Source organism: Paroedura picta, chromosome 2 (genome assembly GCF_049243985.1).
Source record: "Paroedura picta isolate Pp20150507F chromosome 2, Ppicta_v3.0, whole genome shotgun sequence".
In the NCBI taxonomy this organism is placed as follows: domain Eukaryota; kingdom Metazoa; phylum Chordata; class Lepidosauria; order Squamata; family Gekkonidae; genus Paroedura; species Paroedura picta.
The window spans coordinates 74664578-74691233 of NC_135370.1; the positions used below are offsets into that span (position 1 = coordinate 74664578).

At 43.7% G+C, this 26656-nt stretch overlaps 1 protein-coding gene across 5 annotated transcripts in view; it reads left to right on the top strand.

Annotated features, from left to right (window-relative positions):
* Positions 1-3440: 3440 nt before the first annotated feature.
* The window catches only part of SLC4A3 (solute carrier family 4 member 3), a 52035-nt gene continuing 28819 nt past the window's right edge, over positions 3441-26656 (top strand). The window contains exons 1-6 of one of the 5 annotated variants that reach the window (XM_077320841.1): positions 3441-3844; positions 11947-12099; positions 18925-19081; positions 21820-22139; positions 22460-22620; positions 23746-23957. In XM_077320841.1, the coding sequence (XP_077176956.1) occupies positions 12046-12099; positions 18925-19081; positions 21820-22139; positions 22460-22620; positions 23746-23957 (904 nt within the window). In that variant the 5' untranslated portion in view covers positions 3441-3844; positions 11947-12045. Of the gene's footprint in view, positions 3845-11946; positions 12100-18924; positions 19082-21819; positions 22140-22459; positions 22621-23745; positions 23958-26656 lie in introns of those variants that run through there. The other 4 variants (XM_077320842.1, XM_077320840.1, XM_077320839.1 and 1 more) reach the window with 4 other exon arrangements.

The window sequence follows — 26656 nt, forward strand, 5'->3', positions numbered from 1 at the left end:
GTATAAAAGGCACCACAACATGTTAGCAAGACAGTTGCTGACTGCAGAAGATTGGGATTCATTACAGACGGCTGACAGTCTATATCAACTTGAGGCTGAGAGGTCTGGGTTGTAGATACAGTCTGTGACCTGCTCCTTCTGCTCATGCCCTTGGACTGCCTGAAGGAACCTTTGACTCACTAGACTCAGTTAAGACATTCATTGCATTCTGTATGTCCCTTGGCATTCTGTTTTTGAAATAATGATTATCTCTACCTCCTGTGCAGCTCATCTTTGCTTCCTTATAGCATAGAGACTGAGAATGGAGCAACTTACCAGTAGCAGGGCCTTTCACAAAAGCCAGTACCTCTTATACCCAGGATGAAGAGGACAGATAAGCCCCAGGATTGTTCCTCATTGGCAGAGTGTGATCTCCCTATTGGTTGCACACTCCCAGGGAGGGCCAATCAGGTAGGGATTGAGTTGTCTGCATGACAGATTGTAATTTGAACTGATTGGCTCTCATTGACAGAGTACAATTTGCATTGATTGGTCCTCACTAGCAGAGTGGTATCTCCCTATTGGCAGCACACCCCCAGGACCAATTGTGTAGGGCAGTGGTCCCCAACCTTTTTATCACCGGGGACCGGTCAAAGCTTGACAATTTTATTGAGGCCGGGGGGGGGGGGGGGAGTAGTCTTTTGCCGAGGGACTTTGCCGCCGCCTGAGCCCCTGCTCCACTTGCTTTCCTGCCAGTGCCCCTGACTTCCTGCTGCCTGCTGGGGGGCGCTGCCAGCAGCAGCTGCGCAGTGCCATACTGAGGGGGAACCCCAGCCATGGTGCCCACTGGAAAGCACCAAAGGTGAGCTGGCGGCAGAGTGGCATGGCAGCCCCCAAGCCACCAGCTGGGGAGGAGGACGAGGCAGAGCCGTGGCCCGGTATCGACTGACCGACGGACCGGTACTGGTCCCCGGACCGGGGGTTGGGGACCACTGGTGTAGGGAGTGAGTTGGCTGCATGCAACTCCAACTTTATAATATTTAATGTTTAATGATTATTTGTCTTTGACTGCTGCTGTGTTGATGTGATGCTTTACTTGGCTGCTGTTTTATAGATGTTATTTGAGTATTTTAACTTTTTTTGCTCTGCTTCTGATAAAACATACAGAGTGCCATTTTTATGGTAGAAAATATTTTTTTCCATAATCTCAGCCAGTAGGATTTTGATGTCACTGCATGATGTTTTTGATTGTTAACATTCCTCGCTAAAGAGTTACTTACTATATAGCATGGGACAACTTTAAATCAGCAGTTAGACCATCCTTTCTAAACTTTGTTATCATTGAGAAACCTCTGAAATATTCTTCAAGCTTCAAGAAACACCAGAAATTGTATAGTTGTGCAGAATATGGTTGGGATAGGTGTGCATACACTCACCCAGGGCCTTTCCCTTTCCACTCCCTCCAGGCCTATCACTGGCCATTTTGGGAGGCGTGGTGGTCAACATGACCATATATGGTCATATCACCCAATTAAATGTTTCACAAATATTATTTTTATATTTATATATATATATTGACTCCCACTCATTCAGGAACCCCTTCTAGGGCCATCAATAAACTGCAAGGTTTCATGAAATCCTAGTTAAGAAAGTCTGTGTTCAGCAAGGTTTCATGAAACCCTAGTTAAGAAAGTCTGTGTTCATCCATAAAAATGCTTAATTATATGGGAATCAATAGAGTTTACAGCTGCAGCCTTAAAATACATTCCAGGGAGAAAGCCCCATTGAATACTATGGAACTTGTTCCTGGCGGTGGGGAGGAACTGCTGGATGGTTAGAGCAGAATCGCTTGAAACTCAACCCCTCCAAGACAGAAGTCCTGTGGCTGAGCAAAAAGGTGGCAGGACAGGAAGTACAATTGCCCACCTTGGCTGGGGCACAGCTTGACATCTTGTCCTTGGTGAGGAATTTGGACATGATTCTGGATGTCTGTCTATGGAGGCCCAGGTCATAGGAGTAGCCCACACGGCATTCTTCCATCTGCTTCAGGCAAGGCTACTAGCGCCCTACATGCCCCCAGACTGCTTGGCTACTGTGATCCATGCAGTGGTCACCTCTAGATTGGACTTCTGTAACTTGCTCTATGTTGGTCTGTCCTTGGCCTTGACCCAGAAACTCCAGCTGGTACAGAATGTAGCTGATAGGGTCCTCACAAAAACATTTTGGAGGACTCAAATCTGGCTGGTGCTGAGGCAGCTGCATTGTTTGCCAGTTCTGGCCCAGAACAACTTCAAGGTTTTGGTTTTGACCTTCAAGGCCATTTGTGACTTGGGCCCTGCCTACCTGAGGGACTGCTTGCCTGCTTATGCTCTCAACAGAGCCCTTTACTCTGTGGGCACGAATCTTTTGGGTCCCTTGCCCTAAGGAAGTATGCCTGGCCTTGACCTTTTTAGTCCTGGCCCCAACCTGGTGGAATGAGCTCCTGGGAGAGTTGAGGGCCCTAAATGGAGCTGTCACAGTTCAACAGGGGGCTTAGAGCCCTGGGTATAATAAGTTTTATGTGGTGATTTTACAGAGGAGGAGGGTTATGTTGTAAGCCGCCATGAGTCTTCGGAAAGTGACAGGATATAAGTTCAATTAATAATAATAATATCCTAAGTAGTTTGTGAAGTGTACTCAATAAAAGCACCCACTAACCTATATCATCCAGATTATGATACACAATAGAGAAAAACAGTGACCAGAGTTCCCAATATAAAAAGAATGGAACTGGCTCAAGCAAATAAGTTGTGATACAAGCTAAAAGAAAAAGTCAAGAAGAAAAAGTGATATCACATTAGACCTGAGGAAAAACTTTGTCTTGGCCCCCTATCATATAACATCTGGAGTATGGATCTGTTACTTGGGCTCATATGTTCCTTCCTCTCTAGAAGACATGTTCTCGATCTCCCTGTCCAAGCTTTGCTTTATGAGTTATTATTATTAAAGGACATCAGCAGATGTTCCTGTCGTTCATATTTAAACACTTTTGAGACAAATGGCTGAAGGTCACATAAACAGGTCTAATTTGGGAAGTGAGAACAGAACTTTTATCTGTGTCCATTAGGGCATAAAGACTTAAAAAAAAAGAGTGCTTTGTTCAAATAGATTTTAAACAAGAAAATATAAAACTATCATGTCCAACTGCAAAGACTAATTCCTATACTTATAACCCAAAACATCCCTGCTCCTTCTTCGCAATCTTTCTTCAGAGATAATGCTTGTCTTGCAGTCATAAAACTGCTACTCAGTCTGTACAACGGATACAGTGCAAGGTAGTGTGTGATGAGACAATGAGAGCAGTGTGCAAGGGTAAACGTACTTGTGCTTGTACCCGTGCATTGCCTGGCCACAAGGTGCCAGCATGGTGAATTCCCTTGCAATAGGTGCGGAGGTGCTAGGGAAGATGTACTAAGAGAGGCTACTTGCTGCTTCACAGCCTAAGTCCCAGAATAGCCACTTGCTCAGTTGCTGCCTGTTCGAGCAAAAGGCAGTAAGTGAGTCATAGCCTCTCTGATCACCACACAGAATTTTAAATACGGGAGCAAGACTAGCCAATGTGCAGCTCGTCTCTAGAGCCAGTAGCAGCGGATGGCTGCCTGCAGGAGGAGCAGGAAGCTGCTGCACTGAAGAGAAGGAGGAGGAGAGGAGAGAAGGAGGAGGTGGTGTCTGACACAGTCGCCCTACCTGAGCTGCTAGCAGAGAAATGGACACATGTTGAGGGATAACCAGCCTCAGAGGAGCAGGCAAGAGGCAAGTAGCAGCAGCGTACATCCTGTGGACCCCTGGCTGGAGGCAAACAGCTGTCCCTCTCAGCAGCTGCGAGGTACAGTATAAGCTCCTTCCCCACCCCCACTCCCGCTTTCATCCCAGCCTGGTCCAGCATCTGCACATCGCTGACATTGCCAGGTGAGATCCAGTGGCACTCCCAAGGGAAGAGAGCCATGCATCTCATGGCTGGATGTCTGTTAATGGACTTTCTTTCTCCCCTTTTGTCCGGCATATGAGTTTTAGAGCTTGCAGTCAGTAGAGTGTTAAATCTTTCCTGCAAGCAAGGGCACTCCAGGCATCTGTCAGGGTAGCGGAGGAGACTGCAGGATATCTGCACGCTTTGTGAGTCATTTCGTAAGCATGAGAGAGAACAAAATGACCATTTCAGGACAGGCCACTGTGTGTAAATATGTGTTGAGTGCGTGAGTGTGCATTCCTTACCCCCCACCCCCAAATCATATGCTCCTATATATACTTGGCATGCCCACAAGAAATGCCAGTGGTATCTCAAACATGAAATATGCAGGCTCTTGAGCTTGTAGGATACCAATTCCACCCTGTGCAAATCCCTGTACCCAGAATCAGCACCCTCTTGGGGGTCTCAAGGGTTTCATTTTTGCTCAGATTAAGCCTGAACTCTTTCAATGGCAACTCCAGAACATGTGAAGTAATGCTGAAGAGAGTGTCTCTGAGCACATGTAGAGTATTTTTCTCTTACTGCTGGTCTAGGATTATAGACTAGCATTTTCAGGTGGGTGTGGACTCCAATACTGCTCACAGAAGTTAACCATAGAAACCAGTAAATATGCTTAAATCACACAGCACCCTGGAATAGAAGCTTTCAAGATTGTGTATGCTTTTTATGTACAAGTTATGCCTCCAGTTCTGTTTCACCTATCCTGCATTATTTCTTGGTGCTATCTTTTGCCCCATGGTAACTGCCTCAGTAAGGATCTGGCTTCTGGGCATGTACTGTGGGCAGCCGCAGTTCAGGATTTTGCGTCCTCGTCTCCTGCCCACATCAGGCACAGCATTCAGCCCTTGTCTCCTCATCTTCCTTTGGCGCCAACAACCTACCATTTGGGAGTGACATTTGTCTCTAATCAAATCTGTCCTCCTCTTCTTCCTCTTGCTTTCCCTTGTTTATTGTAACAGGGCCAACAAGCTTCAGCTATGAGCCATATCTGTATAACTCTCAGCAGTGTATAAATATAGAACAAAAAGACAATATGGGGCCCCAAAGCACCCACTGTCTGAATATAAAACAGGGTAAACAGCACAAATGCACAGGCAAAGGCTGGCTACTGAGAAATAGCTGCATGACTATAAAAGGTCAAAAGAAATGTCTTACTCATTAGGTTGGTGGGCCACCTGATCCAGCGGCAGCCGTTTGTTCTAGGCTTAAGAAGCATTAACAACAACAGGGATATAGTAACAGATTGTTATCCTTATCAGCCATTGACACTGATTTTAACTGCTGCATGAGAAGCAGACATTCAGCAGGCAAAGTTGTGATAGAAGATGCTTTATCTGCTCAATGCCTGCATATTAATGAACAGATAAAAATATAAACATTCTGCCTGAAAAGACATGGTACCTTGCTCCCAGATTCCAAAAAGGAAAGGTCAGGGAATTGTTAAATTTCATAAGCCTATGAAGTACATTATGCAAAGTCTTCATACAGCTAACACAGCCTCTGTATTTGACACAATACGGGACCCTTCCATTGCCTAGTCCAGGCTGTTCCTGGTTAGGCAGCTGCCCTTTCCCTCCCTCTGCTATCCTGGGCCACCCAAGGGATCCTACTCCTCTGCTCTTACTGTAGCTAGCTTCTTTTACCAAGTATCTCCTTCTGAGCTCTCATAGTCCCAGGCCCACAATGAGGCCTGGGGAGAGGAGAGAGAGATTGGTCACAATGTTAGACCGAAGCTAGGTTTTTGGAGCATCTTTGGTAAGACAATGTGTAATACACTAACCCATTGAGATAGCAGCTGTTTAAATGTATCCATTCAGCCATTCACATTCTATTCTGGAATGGGTCAGCTATTAATCCAATTTAGTTTTCATATGCCATCAGAGTACATACACACATACATTGATACATACTGAAAATAAGGTGTTTCTGTAGTTCTGATAGTTGAACCCATGGAAAGTGATTAGTTTAGATTAGACACTGGGGTTCAATTAGAGATGCCAGTCTCCAGGTGGGACTTGGGGATCCCCTTGAATTATAGCTCATGTCCAGACTAAAGAGAAAATTTCTATTTTGGAGGGTAAGCTCTATGGCATTATACTCCACTGAGGTCCCCCACCCCCACCTTAAATCCCACCCTATCCTGGCTCCAGCCCCAAAGTCTCCAGGTATTTACCAACCCAGAGCTGGCACCCCTAGGCTCAATTGTGATGTTAAGTCATGTTCTCTGACAATAGTGTACTATAGCACTATAGATAAAGACAAATATTTAGAAGTGGGGTGCCTGAGATATGCAAAAGTTTATTTGGATTCTGAGAGTCAAGTTAGGTATCCTCTGGGCATTCATTTACATTTATTCATGCCTAATCATTGATCAGGAAAAGAGTGGGTGAGGGGTGTACTTTTGTGCACAAAATCAAGAGAGTAGATGGGGGGGGAGTTAAATTATGCCCACTCTTCTGGGTTCTCACACTGCATTCCATCATTTGAATTATTTTTTACTCTTCGGCTCATTTTTGGTATTCAAACTGGCTGTGTGTGTGCGTGTGCGCACGCACGCGTATAAAAGAACAGTGAAGTAAGATGGGAGAGCGTTAATTTCCCTTACAAGTACACTACATTACACAGGAACAGTTGGGTGCACGAATAAGTACATGTCTTATTTTGCATTCCCATCCTGATCCTCCATCTTATTTATGCATTTATTGTATTGTTGAGGTTTTGCTGACAAATTGCAGGCAAATTACGGTAACCACCATAGGGCTTCAAGGTGAGAGCCATTCAGGGATGGTTTGCCATTTCCTGCATCTGCACAGGAACCCTGGATTTCCTTGGTGGTCTCCCATCCAAGGGCTCGATGGGGCTGACCCTGCATAGTTTTCAAGATGTGATGAGGCTAACTAGGCTAGGCAGGTGAGAGATAAATTGTTTTTAAAGTTGTTGGGGTTTTTTTTAGTATTTTAAATGTCTCTACCTTGAGAACCTAACTGGGTGGAAAGGCAGGACAAAAAAGTCTAAAATAAATAATGATAGCTCCTGTGTCATGTCTACTGTGACCCTTTGTGATAAGGTAGCAAGTATTCATACACGCTGAGAGGAATCATGGACCCTGGCACTGAAAATATGTTTCAGGTCCAGGTCCCTGCAGAGTTCTGACTCACAGGAGAGGTCACACCTAAGGAGTAGTGTATACTCCCTGCATGTGCAACCTTCCAGGTTCAATCACCAATATTTTTGGTTGGAGGTTCTCAAGTAGCTGGACTAGGAAAGTCCTCTACACACTGGACACTTGCAATTTATGAACTGACCAACGCAGCCTTTTAAAAGGGAAATAGCAGGTGGCCTTGACTGAGATTGGGGCTATGGTTTAGAAAAAGGGAATTTAACCTTTCCACCTTTGTGGTTTCACTGCCACCAGGTTGTTACTAGCCATGGAAGTTGGGGGGGGGGGGAATATAAGTATCCTCTTTTTGCCTGTTGAATGCATAATAATAGTATGTGTGCATGTCAGCAGGGGAAGGTCAAAGCCTCTTCCATGTACTATAGCCTTTATTCAAACTGGGCTTCTGCAGAGTGGCTATTTCCCTTTAAAATGTGGGGGAAATAATATTCACAGAGCTCTTAGCATCAGACATAATTTGACACCAAGATCTTAGAAACTTTGCTCCCACACACTGCTGTGCTAGAAGGACCAATGGTTTGATTTGTTATAAGGTAGCTTTGTCTGTCCATATATGCCAGCTCACTGTTGCTGACAGAGTGCCTGAGTTTCATTTATCCCACCAGGTTCATTGGTATTAAGTTCAAGGGCAGATGAGAATCTCTAACGTCTGACAAACCTACCTGAGTATAACATCTAAGTCTCAAGGCTTGCTGCCTCAGCATTTCAAATGGGCCATACCACATTGTCAGGATATATGTCTATATGCCTATGGAGACAGATAAACCAGCATTCACAGATGTTTGCAACCAAGATGCTGGAGGTGTGAGAGTTTTGGTCAGAACAGGATAGGAAACTACGGTTATTTAAATCTATATTAATTGAAGCTCAGCTATGTACCACAAATCAAGTTTGATTCACACATGCAGGAGAATAAGGTGGTAGAATGTACTACATTTTAAAGATGGAAGACTTACTCAATTAAGAACAAGAAGGAGCACAGGCTCTGGAAAATTATTTGACAATAAGGAAAGAAGAAAATGTGGGGAACAACCTACTGAAAATATTAAGACAAACAATAAAAATGTCTTTAAATACATCAGAAATAAGAAACCAACCAGGGAAGCAGGTGGGCTTTTAGGAGTGAAAAGATTGCTAAAAGAAGGCCACAGAGAAGCTGAATTGATCTTTTGTGTTGGTAGTTACTGTGGAAGATGCAGAGCAATTACCCACGCTGTAACTGCTGATTTTGTGGACGGTATCTGAAGAACTGAGTCACTAAATGGTGATAAGAGATGAAGTTCTAGGGCCAACTTATCAATAAAAAAACAAATAAGTTTGGATTATATTCATCTGAGGATTCTTATAGAATTCAAACATGAAAGTGCTGATTTTCTAACAGTGCAAATTGTCTTTAAATATTATGTGGTGGTGTTTTATCTGGAATTAGATATGACACATACCTTTTGTTAATTCTGTTTTTCACAATCTATATTGGTCTTGGATCTGCCTTTGTCATGGATTCGCAACAATTCTATTTATATTGTGATTTGTGTATTTTTGATATTCAACTTGTCACAAAAACCAGCCATTTTATCAGGAGAGTGAAAAAGTTAAAACATAATACCATTTTTAAGGACTTAAAGAGATTGAGGAAATGATAAGCCAATATTTGATTCAGGAAAACTTATGGAAACTGTTATTAAAGCTGAAACAATTAAGCATATAGAGGAACAAGACCCATAGAGGAAGAATTATCATAGCTTTTGGCAGTGTGACATGGCTGTAGTAAATGGCAAATATGATTTTTAGGTTGAATTAACTGAAACAGGCTTGGATCCTGCCTACAAATTTCATGGAAAGGATCAGCAATTTTTGCTGATTCCCCACTTCTATGGGAGACCTCACCCATTTATTCCTGGTGGTCCCTAATCCCTGGGGAAACAGTATTTCAGGGGGCTTTTGGGGTTGCTGTAAGAGGGAGAAGTCTTTAAACAGAGGAGCTTGGACCTTTCAACTTCAAGACTAAAAAAGGTCCTGCCTCACTAACCTTCTGGAATTCCATCAGAATGTTAAAAAAACATATGGATAATGGTGCTCTGATAGGCATTACGTACTAGAATTTCTAAAAAGATTTTAGAGTCATTCACCAAAAACTCCTGAGAAAATTTAATAGGATAAGATTTCTCTCATGGATTAGTAGTGGGTTAAACAACAGGAAGCAAGAGGGTAGAGCAGTTCTCATGGAGAATTAAGCAGTGGTATTCCCCAGGGACTAACATTAGGATTGCATATATTTCATTTGTTTATGAAGGATCAGGAAGTAGTACTGAATTGGCCAAGACTACAGATAACACCGGATTGTTCAGGATGCTGAAGACTTATACAGACTGTTAAGAGCTCTCCGAGCTGGGAAAGTGGACAATAATAAGAAAAAGGTATAGAAAAAGCTAGTCAAAATGGCTATGTTTTCCATATGAGGAAAGCCTAGGTCTTTCAGTTAAAATAAAGAGATTGAGGAGGGATGTAATAGATGTTTCTAAAATCATGCAAGATGCAGAGTGAACAAAGGGAAAAATATTTTCTTATGATATTAGAACTTATAATACTAAAACTTGGGGTCACTGAAATAAGTTGATGGACACTAGCTGCAGAACATAAAAAGCTAAGTACTACTTTATACAATGAACAAAATAATTTATGGAAATCATTGTGATCAATGTTGTGATTGCTGCTAGCTTAGATGGCTTTGAAAGGAGATTAGACAAATAAGCAGAAGATGGTCCAACAGTTACTATTAGCCACAAAGGCTAAACAGAACCTTCATGTTGAAAGACAGTATATCTCTGAATGCCAGTCCTTGTCAGGCAAAAACAGAGAAGATCAGTGCAAATTACCATCATTAAAGTTTATGGGACTACCCTTGAAACTATTAAAGATGAAATCACTTATCAAGAATAGCCCAAACTTATCACAAAATCCACTGAATTTTAGGCAATTTGAAATTAGAATTGAGATGCATGTTTTCTTTCTGTTTCAATTGCAGTAACTTTTTAAAGTGGCTATAGATAGATTCACTGTCACTGCAAGAGAAGGGGCTGTGTTTCAGTAGTAGAGTATCTGCTTAACTTGCAGGAGGTTCCAGGTTCAATCACTGACATGTCCAGTTAAAGAATCAGGTACTAGAAGATGTGAAAGACTTCTGCCTAACATCCTGGAAAGCTGAGCAGACAATGCTGACCCGGATGGACCAATCATCTGATTCTGTATAAATCAGCTTCATGTATTTAAGGAGATATGAATTTGAATCAGACCTTTGGTCTGTCAAAGTCATTATTATCATTTAATGTTGCCTATTACCTGATCCCCTCATGAGAAGGAAGGACTCCCTGGAGAAGAGCCTAATGCTGGGAGCGATCGAGGGCAAAAGAAGAAGGGGATGACAGAGAATGAGGTGGCTGGATGGAGTCACTAAAGCAGTAGGTGCAAACTTAAATGGACTCCGGGGAATGGTAGAGGACAGGAAGGCCTGGAGGATCATTGTCCATGGGGTCGCGATGGGTCGGACACGACTTCGCACATAACAACAATTACCTGATCCTTTAAACTGGTGATGTTGGTGGTTAAGACAGGACTTAAATTAATTGTTCTACTTATTAAACTTCTTTTAAGCTACTCCTCAGTCTGGTACTCTCCATCACTGGGCCCATTATAGCCAGGGTCTGTAGGCACCATCCTGATGTTTTCAGGAAAGTTTTTCACAAGTCATTTTGAAGACTTCTCAGTGCTTTTCTGAGCTGGATCAGTGATTTAAAAAGCCTAAAACTATACATGTATATTTGGAATTATTTCTTCACTTTACTCATGAATCTCCAGTTAGTTCCATGTGCCATTTTGTTCCTGATGGTCCTATTGCTATGGGAGACATTTGTCACTGTTCTTATCAGTTCCGCCTCTCCCAGAGAAAACAGTCTTCCTCCGCTAATTTACATGCTCTGCTCAAACAACACAGATGTCTCCTGAAAACTGACCAGCTCCAAATCCTGCAATTGGAGGTAAACACAAACAAACATAAAAATGAGCCAGGTGGGACAAAAAATAGCTCTCATTATTTATATTCAGCTAGGAAGCAATATTATCCTCTTGCCCACTTTGTACAGTTATTTTGAAGAGAAAGTAGAAAATCCCAAGAGAGCGATTAGGAGACATGTTGCTTCTCATACCCAGTAGCTATGCAGGATTACACACAGAGAGGGATTACTCAGGCGCACTTCCTTGATTAGCTAGGAATTGCTGCCTTTTAACCCCTGTGTTTCTTTGCCTTCCATTTCCTGTTCCTTATTTGCAAACATCTGTTGTGTCTTCTCACTTTGCTTTGCTCCAAAAGGTATCCCTCTAGTCAATCATTCCCTTCAGCACCTTCTATCTAGCATTTTATCCAATAGGCATTCACTCCCGATCCCCCCCTTCCCCCATGCCTTTATGAAGCTGGTGACTGGGGAGGCATATAACTCTCAGCAATGGACATTATCAGATGGTCATTCTTATTATGCTACACCCCATCCCTTTTTCATCCTGATACTGTGCTGTATGCAATTGGAGCCAAGCAAGTTGTTGAGCAGTCCACAGCCATATCCAGGTCACTTTCCTGATTGCTTATAATTAATTTAGAGCTCAGTATCTTGCGTAAGGGTGTTGCATGATTCTGAACAGTGGCTATTGCTTTCCATTAGCTCTCATTCTTCACAGCTGTACCTATACTTTCCTGTTCCCTGTACCAATATACCCAATCCTTTCTCCACAGGTTATGCCACGCCTCAGACTTACTGGGTGTCTGCTAATGAAAGAAAAGGGTTGATATTTACCCAAACATTGCATGACGGGCCATAGGTCATAAAACAAGATGGCAGCTGGAAATACTGCTCCCTCAGGAGGCATCTTCAATACAGTGCAGCAGGTGATTTTTAAACTTCTGATTTTATTTGCAAGCATAGGGAAAATGGGAGACTGGGAAATGTTAATTATGTACACCTCACTAAAGCAACAGCATTTGCTAAATGGAAATGCTGCTCAAACCTAGAGTGGCCAACTCTGGGTTGGGAAATTCCTGGGGACAGAGCCTGGGGAATGGGGGAGGGTAACATCGTGGAGTCTGTCTTCCAAAGCAGTCTTTTTTCTCAAAGAGTACAAAAGAGCAAAAGTACGGCAGCACCTTAAAGACTTAACAAGATTTGTGGCAGGGTATGAGCTTTTGTGAGTCACTGCTCACTTCGTCGGCTACACCCAGCAGCTTAGCAGAGTGTTCATGTGAGAAGGGGATAGGGATCAATATGTGTAGTATGTTTCACTGTACCTCTGTTACGGTATGCCTCTGAACAAAACAGACGTTCAGTGGCAACAGCAGTGATCCCAAAATGAGCCCATATCCTTAGACATATGAAGGAGAAATCACACAGGAAGCCGTCAGGGAATATCACAGAGGGCAGAGAAGAACATGAAGGGAGTCCCACACACTCAAAAACAGGTAGACAGGGACAGAATTGGGGAACTCTCCAGATTTAATCAAACAGTAAATCCTGATGAGGTCCAATGAATATGGTTGCCAACTTCCTCTTTGTGGAATGGCCACTGTGCCTTTGTGAGACATTCGCAAAAGCCATGGGGAGACAGACTGAGCTGGCATGCATGTCAGTGGAAAGGATTTGCTGAATGAAAGGGTCTCTGAGGCAGAACGTTTTGGAAGCCAGACTGGAACTGGTGGCTGAGCAGAGTGGCAGGAACTGCACCAGTCATGCCCGGAGGTTTCTCTGAATCATCACTTGTACAGATGCCAAATGAAATGATGGCAAATGAAGTACATGCAGTACGTAGCCTCAATATTACACTTACTGATCCCATGAGGAAGTGCTCTGTGACTGTGTCATCTGGTGCTGCTGTGCTGAGCTACAGTCTCACAATCGAATGGGTTCCATGATTGCTTGACCAGCTGATTAATATCCAGCAATAACTGGGTCACTTTCCTGAGTGCTTAGAATTAATTTAGACCTAAGTGTAATATATAGCTAGGCTCTTAATGAAAAAGGGGGACGATACATGCCACTGTGATCTCCTTGGAGGAAAAGTTGATAAAAATGTACTAACTGATAGATTTTATCATGCTTACGTTGTTGTGAAAAAGTGCCTTCTCACAAATAAGATTGTAAACATGGTGAGATGCTTAAAAGAAACTTATGGAAGTTCTTATTTATTTCATAATGTGTTTGTTGAAAGTAGATAAATGGTTTGGAATATTAGAAATACGGTCTGTATCTAACTTTCATGGAAACTAAATTCACAGACACATTTGACAGCAGGGTTACAGTTATTAGGCAATATCTGATTTCCCCCCCCCACTTAGTTCTTTAAAGCCCTGCCTGGAAATGCAGTAGCCCCACTTGAGCAAGTCTGTGTTTCCTAGTGATGTTCCAGAGGACAGAAGGCCTCTTTCTTAGATAGCAGCATCACATTGACTCTTGCAAGATCTATTGGGAAGTGTGATGCAAAACAATCTTTAATTTCTAAATTGACACAAGTAGAGTACTCAGACTTGCCTACCTTTGACTAGTATGTGCAGGGTAGACTAGACTATGATTGGTCAGTGGTGAGTGATGCATTCATGTGCTCAGAGGTGCTCTTACAATAACTTTGCATAAGACAGCAATGAGTCCTGTCACTAAAAACACATTCCTGGCTCATATTAAGCTCTGTGGAAGAGCTTCTATAAGGAGTGCCAATGACTCATGAACACCCATGTCCATCTGAACAAACAGGTGTCTGCCTGTGGCACAGAGACCTCAGTTGCTCCTGCCTGTTATTTATAGGTAGGGGCTGAGGGACCAATGTTTAGCTGAGGCCCATTTTCCTTCTCATTCTGGTTCAGCACAGACAGACCTGTCACCGCGGCGCTGGGCCTACTGTGTTGCCATAGTAACTGAAGAGTCCACAACAGCTTGGCACCAACGTTTTAGGCTAAATTGACAGGAAAATTTTTACCGGTGGCAGCAGCTGAGAATCTGAAAGGGATAAAACTGGAAGAGCTCACAGCTGCAGAATTATACCTTGGTGCTTAGAAAAAGCATGAGAAGAAAGGGGTTAGACTGCCCTCTGAAAGAAAGCGCTAGAATCACAGAACTCTAAACTGAAGAGGCTGTGATAGAACGGAAGAGTGGAGGGAGGAATTTGACGGTATAAATGTCAGTTTATGAAACATTTATAACCTGGAAGAGAGTGGGGTGAATTGATAGATCTGGAAAAGAATCTCTTTCCTCATTCATCTTCTGAATATACCAAGCCAAAATTGTGCAACAAATCAACAAACCTTATTGCACTCTCAGTCATGGCTGAGAAGGGGGCAATGAGGAAAACTGCCCTAGACACACACACACCCCTTCTGCTAAAAGCCCTCAGCAGTTTGGTTACTGTTTGTTTATGCATATCCCACCTCTCCAGAGAACAGCTCAAGGTGGCTCACAAAGTAAAAACCATACAGCTGATGGAGAAGGGGGTGAAATAATATTTTCTTAATTATTGTTCTGTAAAGAGAAGCTTAGTGTACCAGAAGGCCCAGAAACTTATTCTTGTTCTTGGCTGTATTTTGAAATGTTACCAAGGCTGATATGTTCTATTCTCAAGGCCATAGACAATTGTTTATATCATGCCATTGTTTATGTTACCAGAGTATTCAGAAAGAATGGGAAATTGCCTTTTGTAACCTTTTCCCGGTGACTTGGCATAATGGCAATGGGTTGATGCTGTGGGATGTGCAAGGGGTAGAGACCCCAGGTTATTGGTTTGACCCGAAAAGCATCATCTTTCCCAGCCTTCAATGGAATATTATAAAGTCTTATGCAATCTTTTGTTCTGCACACAGATTTGGGAAATTTGGGATATGCCCCTGTGTCTGTATTTCTGCTGCAGTAAAAATATAAAAGGTTCTTCTCTCAGTGTGATTTTTGGGACAGCAAAGGGACCTACAGTATTTGCTGGCGTATAAGACTACTTTCCCCCCCTGAAAAACATGCCTCCTAGTAGGGGGGGTCGTCCTATACGCCGGGTGCACTTCAGTTGGGATAGACATAGCTGCCCATAGTGGCCCATAGTACTGTAATGTAATGTAACAAACTCTATATTTTGAGTGGAAATGTTGGGGGGGGGCGTCTTATACGCCGGCAAATACGGTAATTTAGCCGCTTGGCTATCACAGCAATAAAATCATAAGAATTATCAATATTAAAACCAGCCATAAAACAAGGCAAGTATCCATCATGGGCATAAAAACATCCTAAAAAGATATTCAGTGTTTTATAAGAGTTTTAGAAGTGTATCCATAAAACAACCTTCAAGCTAGAAATGGACTATAAAATAGCTTTAAAAGATGGAACTCTTCAGGAAAAAGAAATGTTTTGGTCTACTGTCAAATAAGGCAGCAGGTGAGACTCAAATGGAGAACATTCCAATAGTGGGATGCCAACACTGACTTAAATTTATAACCTCCAGTATGTCCTTCTCATTCACTCACTCACTCACTCACTCACTCACTCACTCACTCACTCACTCACTCACACACACACACACACACACACACACACACACACAAACCAGTTGAATTCCAGATCAAGCTTATCTTGGTAATTACCTTTAAGGTAAGGTGCCCATCCGTCCTGATTCTGGCGAGACTGTCCCGCCTCCAGGCCACTCGCCCCGCATCCCGCCACGTTGCTTAAATTGCCCCACGATGGCAAGGCGGCGGGGCGGGGCGGGGCGAGGAGAGGTGGCACGGGGTGAGGCAAGGTGGTGCGGTGAGGCAAGGTGGCACAGTGAGAGGCAGTGCAGGGAGAGGCGAGGCGGCGACGGAGCCGTGCAGCAGGCCAGCCCGGATGGGCCCGGCTGGCCAGGCAGCTGCCTCAGCCCTGCCCCCAGCTCTGCAGGAAAGCCAGGATATGGCAGGTGGCCGGGCAGCTGCCTTGACCCCACTCCCGGCTTCACTGCATCCTGGATGGGGCAGGTGCCCAGGCAGCTGCCTCAGCTCCGCAGGAAAGCCCAGATGGGGCGGGTGGCTGGGCAGCTGCCTTGACCACGTCCCTGGCTTTGAAGAGACTGTCTGGCACAGGGCCTGGTGCGGCGTTCACCCACACTTCCCTGAAGCCGCTGGCTGGCCAGCAGGTGAGCAAGCTGGGAGGGGACAGGAGGAGAGCACCCCCGCCAATGCCGCCGAGCAGGAACCGCCACTGCCCCCCCCCGCAGCCAAAGAGCAGGAGCCACCCCCGCCACCACCGAGCAGGAGCCCCTCCTGCCCCCGGTGTCCCGCCTTAGGTCCCTCAGAATCTGGTCACCTTACTTATGTTGCAAGTAAAAATATATATATTACAATACTATTTTTGCATTCTATGTGTTCTATGAAAATTTTAAATCAAGAACCTCCCCCCCCCCCGGGGTCAATGGTGTCCCGCTTTACCAATGTTAAAATCTGTCACCTTACTTTAAGATCATACACAGTCTAGACCAAGTGTACATGAAGGACTGCTTCTCTACTTACACCCACAAAGAGCTTTACGCTCAGCCAGTTCCAAACAGCTGGTGATTCCTGGCCACAAGGGAGCATGCCTTGTGACCAGGGATCACCAGGGCCAGGTCATTCTTGGTCCTGGCCCCCACTTGATGGAATGAGCGTCCAGAAGAGATCCAGGCCCTGATGGAGTGAGCACAGTTCCACAGGGCCTGCAAAGTGGAGCTCTGCCACCAAGCGCTTGGTCAAGGCCGGTGAAACTGAAAACAACTGTCTGGCCCTCCAGAACACCGCCTCTTGATTTAACCAATCAACAGCTTTGTGGTCAAATTGTGGTTAAATTATATACTAAATGTTCAATGTTATTGATGTTACTGTTCTTATTGATTGATACGATTACTAATTTCTCATTGAATATGTCTTATTGGTTTTATGTTCCCTGTGAACCACCCTGAGCCGCAAGGGAGGGTGGTATAAAATGTAACAAATAAATAATAAATAAATAATATATTTTCAAATAAATAAATTGATTATATTTATAGACTGCCTTTCTCACTGAGACCTGGGGCACATTATGGCATGTGAAACAATGCAATAAAATATCTTGAGACATTCACAAAACTATGGAATAAGTCTAGAATTTGAAACATATAAACAAACTTATAAAAGTAGAAAACAATGCCATAAAAAGCAAGATTAATACAATAGCGGACTAAACTGCACACCTATGCCTTTGACAAAGTGCTCTTCTTGACTATGTAATTATTCTCCATTCCTATTCCCTGTTTAAATTTGAGCTTCTGAACAATTCTGTTTACATAGATTGTGGAACAGTAGTCTTCCTTCCTGATCATAGAATCATAGAATAATAGAGTTGGAAGGGTCCTTCTGGGTCATCTAGTCCAACCCCCTGCATAATGCAGGACACTCACAACTGTATCGCCCATCCACCAGTTGCAGGCCATTCCACAAGGAGAATACCACAATAGAAAACGCACATGTATAGGCATCTATCAATCTTACCCATTTGCAGGGCAGCACCTTTAGAAGACTTTGTTCATATGAACAAAGCTGTCATAACATAGCTTAGCAGGAGAGGTAGTCTGCCAGATATGGGAGTCCAAGGCCATGAAGGACTTTGTGTCCAGTAACTAGTGCCTTGAATTGAAGTGATATTTATTTGCTTGTTGTTTGTTTATGTTTCAATTTATATACCGTCTCTTCTACACAGTGGCTCATGGCTGTTCATGACAATAAAACCAACATAAAATTCCCCTATAAACCTCCCCTCGCAGTGACAATCCCACCTCCCCCCAGCTCAACAGATCTTTTCAGTAACCAGTGTTCGTGGGGTTAACAGAGGGCTTATGGATTAACTAGCCAATGGGGGGACCCACATCTTCCTAGCCGTGGCCTCAACCAAAGACCTGGTAGAAGAACTCTGTCTTACAGCCCTGCGGAACTGAGATAATTCCATCAGGGCCCTTAGCTTTCCCCGGAGCTCATTCTACCACCTAGGGGTGAGGACCAAGAAGGCTATAAATAAAACAAAAGTCCAGGGACATCTTGAAGACTAACATTTATGTCATATATTCAGTATGTGTTTTTGTGAATGATGGCCCATTTCATGGATGGCCCATAGACATGTAAAGGAAAATTTAGCAGCAACTATTGAGTACCCAGCTTGTTGCTGGGGGGTAAACAAGGCCACCCTGTATTGAGTCTGCCATGAAAACGCTGGAGGGCGTCACCCCAAGGGTCAGACATAACTCGGTGCTTGCACAGGGGATACCTTTACCTTATTGGAGTCTGATCCATAAAGAACAATCTAAATCAATCCAAAGCAGATACATTTGCCACCAAGCATGTCAGAAAGATGGTGTTGTTCACAGCTGCTGATAAATCCAGTGGAAGCCAAAAACAGTCATATACCTTGTTTACATTCAGACAAGGATCCTACATCTCTTTTGCTCTCCTGGATCATCAAAGCCACCAGTGCTGTTTCTGTTTTTCAGCCTGGCCTGAAACCAGACTGGAAAAGGTTCCATAGTAGATAAGGCAGCCAGGAAGACCTGGAGTTGTTCTGAAACCACTCCATCTATCCTCTTGCCCAGAAAGGGCATATTAGAGACTGGGTGACAATTGGCCACACCATACTCAATAATACAATAATCTAGAACTTTATTGAGGCATTGTATATTTATCTGTTCTGCTAATTATCTGCGGGTTGCTGTGTAGGGTGGTGAGGATGCTGAGACAGTCTTTCCTGGTACAGAGGATGAGGAAGATCTGGACAAGACCTTGTCTATTGAACGGTTTGGAGACCTGATCAGCAAATCTGTGCTAAGGGACCAGGAGAAGCATGGCCGCAGCTACAGCGAGAGGGACTTTGAATGTATGTATATTCTTTATTATTTATCTTATTGTTTATCTCACCCTTCTCCAAAGAACTCAGGCAAGTGTACGTTTGGGGCATTTCCGCACCCTTTAAATATAGTGTAATGTTTACCGTAAGTAGTCAATATATTCCGGCCCCTCCACATGACGTTGCCAACATCTAGCGTCCAAGCAGCAACCGGATGGCTACATCCAACATTTTAAAACGCTAGTTGGTGAATCCCAAAAGCAGGGATATGTAGTGCTATGTAGTGCTACCTGCCAGAGAGCAACCAGCAGGCCACCAGCAAAAAAAAAATATGGAGGTGAAGGAGCATTAGTTCTGCCTCCAGTGTCCTGCCCTCGCACCCGCCTCCCTTTCACTTCTCCCGGAGATGGGAGTTTTCTGTGTGTGTGTGTTTTTAAGTGGACTGCCTAGAGCAACAAATAGACAATGCAGGCAATGGCAAAAAAAAATCCCCCAAAGTTGTAGCACAAAGCATATCCCCCCCTTGCAATGAGGAATAAGATTTATGTTTTAAAGAAGCAAGACGTGATTCCATAATGGGTGGCAATAAAGCACTATGTAGCTAATCATAGATCTATGCATTTCAATAGAGAAGTACTGATTTTTTTTTTTAAGTGGGCATCACGAGCCCTTTAAAGCATGGGGAAAGGGGATTGGCTGCCTGGCTTGATTGACAAAGGAAAGAAAAAATCTGTCCAGTGGCTTAATTAAAGATCAAAAGAAGAGTCTCTGTTATTTCTTTTATTTACACTTGGACTGCCAGAACGGTCTCTAGATTGTTTTCTGTTTTCAGTGCTTTTGTCAGTGACAAAACGAGTCCATTCTTGTTAGTCACTTGAAAATGTAACTAGGCTAGTGCTCTTTATTATTATTATTATTAATTAGATTTATTTCCTGCCACTCCCCGTAGGCTCGTGGCGGGTCACAACAATCCTATCCCCATTAAAATACCCATTAAAAACTTTAAAAACAATCCCAACATGGCGGAAGCTCTCATTATTCCCACCCCTGCTATTAGAGCGGCAGGGAGGGTGGGGAAGAGATCTAACTTACTAGGTCCGGGGGGGCGGAATGTTGGCACTCACTCGCTGACCCCGGCCTCAACCAAAAACCTGGCGGAAGAGCTCCGTCTTGCAGGCCCTGCGGAAAGCTGGTAAATCCCGCAGGGACCGCAGCTCACCCGGGAGCTCGTTCCACCAGGTAGGGGCCAGGACCAAAAAGGCCCTGGTCCTGGTCGAGGCCAGGCGCGCTTCTCTAGGGCCAGGAACGATCAGGAGATTCTCCCCCGCTGAGCGTAAAGCCCTTCTGGTGTGGAGAGTCAAGGCTGTAAGCTCTTGGTCTCCTGATTGACAGGCAGAAGAGAGTCGTGTATAAATTGCATTGCTCTCTTCTGCCATTTCCAGCAGCACTTGTGGAGGGGTAGAAGCGCAAAATGGTGGCAAAGAAGAGCGAGACAGCAAAAAAGGTGAGGAGGGGCTGGGAAGCACAGTTTTATTTAGCATTACAACACTCAGCTGGCGTAACACTATTTTTAAAGATGTGTGGAAATGTTCTGTTTTTTTTTTCTTACAACAATTCTATGAGGTTGGTGATTGCCCTGAGTCACCTAGCAAGCATCTTGGCACAATGAGGGTTTGAATTTGGGTATCCTAGAACTTGATTTCCTAGTGTAGTTCTTGGGAGTGCAACCTGAGAGTACAGAATCTACTCTCCAAAGAAGCTGTTCTCTCCAGGGCAATTGATCTTTGGCATCTGGAGAACAATTGTAATAGTAGATCTCTGGGTACTACCTGGAGGTTAGTAACCCTAGTGACCATTTTTCATTCATCCTGCTTTGTTTTGATGGATCTTACATATCACTCTCATCGCCAGTCCAGCAAGTTTCTTCATGGATCCTCTCCTGGCACATCACTTGTAAACCACAGTCCCCAAGTTTACTGTTGCCTTCATTCAGTTCTCCAAACTTTTCCTGCTTCTTCCTTCTCTGGCAGATATGATACATCTTGTGTGAAATGCTTGAACTAGGTTGCCACCTACAGTCATCTAATGGTATGGTTGACCCTGATACTGTCTCTTCATATTCATTAAGTAGCTGTTCTAGGACTGAACAAATAGGTCTGGAAGATGATTAAAGGTTGAAGAAGTTAATCAGTATACAAAGAATACAATGTTAACTTTTTTGTGTGAAAATAATAAAAATCTTAATTTAAATTATATTTAAACAATTAAAATACTGTTTAAATCAATTAAAATATACACCATCAATACTAGAGGGAGGCCAAATCCTGTTACTGGTGGTGGTGGTGTATGACATGAAACAAAAAGTCTTCTACTGGTGGTGAAAGTCATCAATAGAAGCAGCCAGGTGAATCTGAGGAGGGAATTCCCGTTTTTGTGCCAGGACTGAGAAGGCCAGCATCCATCTTGCCTCAGGGCCTCAAAGGATGACTTATCACAAAAACTTCATATTGATATGAGGCAGATAATGCAGCTTCTTCTATACTTTGTCTGAACGGAAGATGAGCAGTGTGTGGCTGAAAAGAGCTTCTTCTAGACTGTTACAGTGAGAATCCCAAGAGGGGCAAGAAAAACTTATTTTTCTTTGCTTCTTAGCTGGGAGAGTTCCTCCTGCCCTTTCCTTCTCTTCTATTCCTGTTTATCATGCTATGAAGACTGCTTTCCTGCTCTGTGACATAATTCTTCCCTCCCTCTGTCTTTTTATTCAACAGTTCATCGCCAGACATCCCACCACATCCATCACCCCCTCTCGGCCCACCTGCCTCCTCCTCATAAGTCCCAGAAAAGACTTCCCTCTTCTGAGAGGAAGAAGAAGAAGAAAAAGAGAAAGCCAAAAAAGACCTCTATACCTCCCTCCAATGTCACCCCCACCATCCAAGAGGTAGAGGAAGAGGAAGAAGAGGAGGGGGAGGCAGAATCAGGAGAGGAAGTTCTAGAGAAGGAAGCCTCTGCAGAATCAGACCTTGAAGCCTCTCCCAAAGGGGAGTCTCATGGTGTACCAAAGGCAGTGCCATCTAAAGGAAATGTTGAGGTAGGAGACATTCCATCCTCCTAGTTGGCAATGTCCATGGGTTTTGAGGTGAATCAGGAACAGGGCATAGGGGTTCTCATTATACCTTACTTCTAGAGGCAGTGTAGACATTGTGTGTGTGTGTCCTGCATGTCAAAGAAGATGTCAGTGGAAGATGAAAGGACTCCTATAGCCTTGTGTAACGTAAAGGACTGGATGCCAGTTTCTCCAGTACCCCAGGGGTTATACTTGTTATAGTTTTGTCAGCCTTAGCCGGGGCAATTGAAGTCACAGTTCCAAGGGGTCCTGAATGTTTGACTCTTTCCTTTGGTTATCTGCAGTTCACTATTGGGAGCGATGAGGAGGAGGAGGAGGAAGAAGAAGAGGCCTGTGGCAGCCCATGCACTTTGTCATTTCATGTGACAGAGGAATGCAGTCACCTCTCCTCACTTCCATGTCTTTCTGATCTGCTGCCAGAGAAAGGACTGACGTCTCCCAGGGGGTGAGACAGAACATAAGAACACAAGAGGTGCCATGCTGGATCAGACCAGTGGTTCATTTAATCTAACATGATGTCTCAAACAATGTGGGGGAGGGACAAACAGACTAAGTACTTCCCCAATGTTGCATCCTTGCAGTGATATCCAAAGGTTTGGAGTGTTCTGTGGCCCATGTCACAAAAGATTTATGAAGCTTTGTTTCTTCCATTACCCTGTTAGAAACAGCAAGATGCCTGAATGTTTCCATGTTTCCATGTATAGCAAAAGAGGTTCTTCGTGGAACACAAGCACAGACCGGATGTGGGGGACTTGCACCTCATCAGGATTAGTACTAGAACTTATATTCATGATCAGACTTTGGTCCTTGAATAATTAAAAAGAGCTCAGCTTTCATTTACCACTGAGCAGTGTGATATGTCCAAAGTGGTTTCATATATAGAGCATTGGACTTGGTTTGTTTGGGTTCAAACCCTCAGCTGAGAAGCACATTGGGTGACCATGGGCCTGTCATTACTTCAGCCTGACAAGGTTGTTGTGGGGATAAAATGAGATAACATCACCAACTGCACTATGAATACCACCCATAGATCTTTGAACGATGGAGTACCAGCATGATTAATAATAGCTACCGGCAGCCATCACATACCTGGGTTAAGAGATCAGATTTCCATAACAGAAGGCTTGTTTTCTAGGCAATGTTAAATCCTGAGCTTTGATCAGTTTCAAATCATAGAATCATAGTATAACAGAGTTGGAAGGTACCTCCTGGATCATCTAGTCCAACCACCCGCATAATGCAGGACACTCACAACCCTATTGCTCATCCACTGTAACCTGCCAACCCCTTGAACCTTCAAGAACCCTGAAAGAAGTACATATGCAGCTTCTAACTAGGAGGGGTGTTCCACCCATAGCTGGGTGAATGATAAGTAACTGATTTCATACTTTCAGCTTTGCCTGTTAGTTTCAGGATCTTTTAGATTTGATGGAGAGGTAAGAACATCCATAGCCAGTCTTGTTCCCATCCCCTAAACATGGCACTGCATACCTCTGTGCTAGGCATGGCCGCTTTCTCTTCATTGCCACTTATGTGCCATCATCAGCCTCTCTGTCCCTTATTTTCACAGCTTCTCTGGGTGCAGGGATCATACACCTCAAGGATGGGAGAAGCGGAAGCCTTGGAGTCAGGTGCCAAGTGGGCAGCGGGCAAACTACGATCTGAAGGAGAGAATGTGCATTGGCAGCATGACCACCCTGGAAAGTGCCACATACCAGCGAATCCCCACAGATGAGGCTGAGGCTCAAATGCTGGCTTCTGCTGACCTGGATGACATGAAAAGTGAGAGTCAGATGAGATACAAAAGGAGAAGTGACAACTGGGTCATTCTGTTGCAAGTCTTCCACAATGCATCACTTTGAGTGATTATAAGAAGTTAATAAAAACAATAATTGCTATGCTCCTCCAAAACAATATACTTTGTTCCCACATGCAACCAGCTGGGTGACCTTGGGCTCACCAGAGCACTGATAAGGTTGTTCTGACGGAGCAGTGATATCAGGGCTCTCTCAGCCCCACCTACCTCACAGGGTGTCTGTTGTGGGGAGAGGAAGGGGAAGGCGATTGTAAGCTGCTTTGAGACTCCTTTGGGTAGACAAAAGCAGCATATAAGAACCAACTCTTCTTCTACTTAAAGTGGGCAACTAGATGTTTTATAAGAAAGTCTTATAAGAAAGACCTAAAAATCCTTCCAGGATAGATTCAAGTGGATAGCCATGTTGATCTGAGGTAGCACAACAAAAATTGAGTCCAATGGCACCTTTAAGACCAACAAAGATTTATTCAAGGTGTGACCTTTCATGTGCATGCACACTTCCTCAGACAACGGAACAGGAACTATAAGAGTACAGATATAAGGATATATAAGGATAGTTTATTAATTGGAGGTGTGCTGCCTTTGAAAATAGAGTTTGCGGTTGTTTGTTTTTGTTTGTTTTGTTTTTGTTATCACAAAATTTAGGTATTGGTAGACCTATTTTCAAAAAGGAGGAGAAAGTTTATTCTAGAAAGGGAGGAAGAGTGCAGTCTTGAGTCTGGCTTATGATTTGAAAATCATGGGTAGCACTTCAGGGAGCCAGTGTGACTGCTGCCAATGCTAGCTAACAATTCTCAACCATTTCCATGAAAAATTCACCAAACCCATAAGAGGAAATCCTCCTTCTGGCCTTTATTTCTGTATAATATACTGTCCATACCAGGATGAGGTGGCTGATGGCATGAGGAAGCAAATCTGTAACATGTGCTGTGTTCTGTATTTGCAGCAAGTAATTGTTGAGTTATTTCTCTTTCTTAAGGAAGCACTGCTGTTATACTCAGTGCTCAAATAAGGAGGGTGCAAGCTAAACAATGAGATGGGGCTTTATGCCATATTATTCAATTCTGCTCACATCTACATCCCTAATTTCCACACTGTAGTAGTGTATTGAAAACCCACTCCAGTGAGTATTGACTGCCCAGGCCTCACTTTGCAGAGAGGAAATTCTTAAATACTTACCTCACTTTCCAGCTTGATCCTGTGATAGTCCAAGTATGCTACCCCACATCTCAATTCTGTTTTACTCCTTTTTATGCATATGCAGTGGACTGAATGTAATTCAGTTCTGAGTTGTCCGACAATCCCTAGATCTTCCATGATTTGGCTCCAGGGCTTTCCCTTATCCTCATGATCTTCTGGTTCAAGGTTATGAACACCCCTTTCTATTGTTATCTTCTGGAGGAAGTAGCCAAGTAAGAAACAGATTATTTATTCAGAGGGCCTGTTGTGATTGCTGTTGCTGAAAAGTTGTATAAGGCACCTGAAGCTCCATTTATGTATGTGCCTTTCTGGCTGAGCTTTTCACCCATCCAACCCCTCTTGTCTTTTGAGAGCACAGATGAGACGTCATGGAAATGCTAGCTCTGAGCCCCAGGTCAAAGAGAGAAGTCAATAGACTGCTTTCCAGGCTTCGGTGGGTGGAGACAACAAGGGTGTATAAGGCAGCACCAGCAGGTTGTGCCATAAGCAGATGACATTTTTTTCAGTAGTCTATATTGGATGTCCTCCAGAAAACTCCCTGCTGAGCTGTGGCAATGTCAGGGATATGCATACATTCCCCTGAAGGCCAAGCAAGCAGGGTCAGTCTCTGCAGTTGTCTCTACCCTAGATGGATTTACACTGGTGCATTTGCTCAGGTCCTTTAAAAAGATACTGGGCTTGGCAACTTCTTGGATTCTGTGCTACATGGAGGGATCCATCCACTAAATCCTGCTCCCTGCTGATGTCCAGATTATGACATGCACCTTGACCTCTGACCATGGCTGTTCCAGAGAAAGAGGAGACAATGAAGGAGATGGGGTTAATATGCAGCTCAGAAGTAGGGAGAGACTTCTGTGTCTCTAATTCATTTGGCTATGAGGACTTTGAGGAGTTTGCCCTCAACTTTGAAGATTATGATCTATGGGAGGCTATCCAGAGCCATTTGAGTCACCCAAGCTTGAAGACAACCTGTAAGTACCTGTTGCTGTGCTGGGACTCATATGTGCAAATATGCACATTCTAACACACTCTTCAGATTTTGTCCAGAATGTTTGCTTCCCCTCCCATTATGTGAGCAGATGCAATGGAAGACAGGACTCCTGTATGTTTAGGAGCTTCACAGAAAAGGAAATTTCAAAAGGTGCACTCAGCTAAAATGTATTATTTTTAAATTATGCACACACAAACATATTTACATACAAACAGTCTTGTAACTTCTCACACTGGCATCTATTTGTAATACTCTTCTCCAGGATTAGGGGCTTTTATCTATGGTATTCATTTATATGCATGCACAAACAAAATCTAAAACGTCATATGATCACCTTATGGAAGATACTTTTAATAGAGCATGAATGTTTTTTCAGTTAGTGCCAGTATGCTGGAAAATCTGATTACAGTGCATCCTCTGGAAGTTGCTGCTAAGAGGGTTGGGCAGATTAATAAGGGGCAGTAACAAGGTCTG